At 42.1% G+C, this 3,366-nt stretch overlaps 1 protein-coding gene across 1 annotated transcript in view; it reads right to left on the bottom strand.

Moving 5' to 3' along the window:
* Window positions 1–568: 568 nt before the first annotated feature.
* The window catches only part of LOC105554465 (serine/arginine-rich splicing factor 8-like), an 11,239-nt gene continuing 8,441 nt past the window's right edge, over window positions 569–3,366 (bottom strand). The window contains exon 3 of the mRNA XM_012000961.1: window positions 569–3,363. Coding sequence (XP_011856351.1) covers window positions 2,880–3,363 — 484 coding nt within the window. The 3' untranslated portion in view covers window positions 569–2,879. The remainder of the gene's footprint in view (window positions 3,364–3,366) is intronic.

The raw sequence follows: 3,366 nt of genomic DNA, 5'->3' as shown, positions 1-3,366 counted from the left end.
TGATTTTCCTTTCTCAATTTCTACACCCATCACCACCCCCAGTCTTCCTCAACTCACTAAACGGCACCCTCATCCATTTAGCATTTCAAGCCGGTGAGAAGTCATCCTTAATTCTGCTTTTTCATTAATTTCCCTACTTCTAATCTATTATGTGTCTTATTAGATCTAAGATCAATATATTTCCTGAATATGTCTATTTATGTCCATTTCCAACACCGCCGCCAAAGTCTAAGCAATTATCACCTTTCTTTCTGAATTACTGCAATAGCCTCACAGCTTCCACTCTTGACCACATACACTCCATTCTGCACTCGGCCCTCATAGTAATCATTATAAAGGATAAAATGGTGTGGCCAGTTAGCTCAGTTGGTTAGATCACGGTGCTAATAAAATGTAAAACATGTCACATCGCTCTTCTGCATGGGTTCACGTCCTCCGTGTGTGTCAGGTCTTCCACATGTAGACATAGAGGTAGGGTATGTTCACACCTTCAATGACAACCACACATTTCTGCTCCAACAGGTCCAAAACTTTTCTTAGGTTTCAAAGTTGTTTTTCTGTTTGTTTGTTTTTTTGAGATGGAGTTTCGCTCTTGTTGCCCAGGGTGGAGTGCAATGGCATGATCTCAGCTCACCACAAACTCCGCCTCCCGGTTTCAAGCAATTCTCCTGTCTTAGCCTCCAGGTAGCTGAAATTACAGGCATGTGCCACCATGCCAGGATAATTTTTGTATTTTTAGTAGAGACAGGGTTTGACCATGTTGGTCAGGCTGGTCTTGAACTCCTGACCTCAGGTGATCCACCTGCCTTGGCCTCCCAAAGTGCTGGGATTACAGGCGTGAGCCACCACACCCGGCCCCAGGTTTCAAAGTTTTTAACGTCTAAAAAGCTGCTGATTTTAACATCATATTTGGTCACATGTTTAAGATGTTCTACAGATATTTTTGCTTCAAAGCTTCAAACTCCAGGTACGCCTGGGTCTCACACTACCCCCAGGTCTCACACTACCCCCAGAAATTGACAATGCTCCCCTACCCTTAGGGCTGCCCCGTACCCGTCCCACTCCTTCCCATTTAATAAATATACCTCACCTCCCTTCGCCACCTGCTGGACGCGAGTAGCTACTACGATGCCATGGGTATCCTGATTTTTTATTTCTCAGGACTGCTCTGTGTGTGTCTGGATTCTACGTAGATTTATATTGGTAAATTATCACATTTGTCTTGACCAGAAGAAATGTCATTATGGTAAAATTTAGATTCTGGAGTCTATATATGAAAACAATATTAACTACTAACTGTTGTAACAACAAAATGTGGGATTTTTATCTACAGATCACCGCCACCTTGCCAGTTCATTCAAGAATCGAATCCTGGGTTTAGCAGTTTCTGCACAAAGGAAATGGAATATTTTAAATTGATAATTCAGTCAAAAATATTAATGAAGATCTATATGGTTGAAAGAATAAATTTATTCAACTGTCTCCAATATAATCCTATTGTCACTAGATCATAGACATCAAATTGTTATTTTTCCCTTTGCTAGTAAAGGTATAAGCAGAAACAATTTCAAAAGAACACATAACATCCAGTAGGGATAATAATGAAAGCCAAAAATGGATTATTTGAAAATAATTTTAGAAGTAAAAAAACCATAGGTATGAGGAGAAAAGAGAGAAACTACAAATAAACTGCATTGTGATAAAACAATAAAGCACATGGCTAAAAGCCTATTAAGGATTTTTTTAAAATTATATTTTGAGAAACACTTGGTGCTAACAATTTTCTCAAAAGTACAAATATCCAAAAGTCACACAGAAAATAAAACAACCTACTTTCCATCAAAAGTTTCTAATTTTGAGAAAAGATAACACCAAGAAAACAATTTTAACTACAGAAACAATGGTTAGCGTAAAAAATTCATAATCAAAAAGATACACGTTTTAAGTACTTAACAAACTTATAAACCATTTCTTACATAACATTCTCCATATTTTAAGTTCATACATGTTGATATGATCAGAGTTACAATTTTTCAGAAAAGACAGGGGGAAAGGTGTGATTATCATCAGCTAGATGTGCTCACTGCATGCTCCATTATTTATCTGCAAGGCCTGGGTGACTGGAAGTGCAGTTGACAGGCATTTTAATAAACTGGACAGCCATTTGTTCTTCAGGACAAGGCGTGTTTTCCCCAGGAGCAATCAGAAGAAAACAGGAAGCAGCTCAGCACTCTGCACTGCAACAGGCCACCTTAATAGCTAACCAGCATCACTCAACTGCTACGCAGCCGGGCCTGGTGCACAAAAACACAAAAGAGATTAGACTTGTGTTTGCTAAAAACCCAGTCCTTTCACATGAAAAATCTTTATACGAATTTGGGTCATACTACCTTTTAGACCTGGAGGTAAATAAAATTATCCATATTAATTTACACCACCTTTTGTAGGTTTTTAACTTTAAGGAATGAAGGCAATGTTGAAGCAATGTCCTGACAGCGTTAGGCTGTGTGTAATGGCTGCACACGTTTCCTTAAAAGTCAGGAGGCCACAAATTAGGTTACCAATCTGTTCATTTCAAACCAAAACAGTCGTCACTATAGAAATAAAAATAAATTTTTGCCTCAAATACACAAACCCAATAATGTAATCTTAGGTCGTTCACCTCCTAAGTTACAAGAAAATGTGAATAACAACAAAACGGCGCACAGAATGAATTTTGCCACCTGATGCAAAGCTTCAAACTGGTAAAAAGGTAGAAAAGTGTGACACAACCTTTTCAATAGGCAGCCCCTTCTTCCAGGGACGTTGCTTCCATGGACTGAGTATGTGATCCTTTTCCCCAAGTCCTCCATCATGTTGCTTCCTGATGCATCATTTTCTTAAGAGGACGTCTGTCCTTCCTCTTCGGGAGACTTGGGGGGCCTCTTGGATCGAGACCTGGACTTGGATTTCCTCTTGGATACCCGGGGAGGACTCCTGGTCATAGATGAAGACCTGGACCGTGAGCGAGACCTGGAGACCGAGGAGGACTTGGATCGTCGCGCAGAGCTCGATTTGGAGGTTGATGCAGAGCGAGAGCTAGTGGAGGACCCAGACTTCGAGTGAGACCGGCTGCTGTGATATCGGCTGTGGCGAGAGCGGCGGTAGCGAGAGTTACTGTAACCAGAGGAGCTGTGGCGAGATCCGCTGTAGCGAGATTCCCTGTGGCGAGATCGGCTGTAGGGAGAGCGGCTGCAGTGCGCCCGGCTGTAAGGAGATCGGCTACAGGGAGACCGGCTATAGCGAGAACCCCTATAGCGAGATCGGCTGCGGGACCTGGAGCAGCTGGGACCCCGGGATCGGCTGCGGTGTCGCCGCCTGGGGCTG

The sequence above is a fragment of the Mandrillus leucophaeus genome, unplaced genomic scaffold, assembly GCF_000951045.1.
Source record: "Mandrillus leucophaeus isolate KB7577 unplaced genomic scaffold, Mleu.le_1.0 Scaffold643, whole genome shotgun sequence".
In the NCBI taxonomy this organism is placed as follows: Eukaryota; Metazoa; Chordata; class Mammalia; order Primates; family Cercopithecidae; genus Mandrillus; species Mandrillus leucophaeus.
Note: the sequence above shows the minus strand (reverse complement) of the source record. Positions and strands in the feature narration are given on the sequence as shown.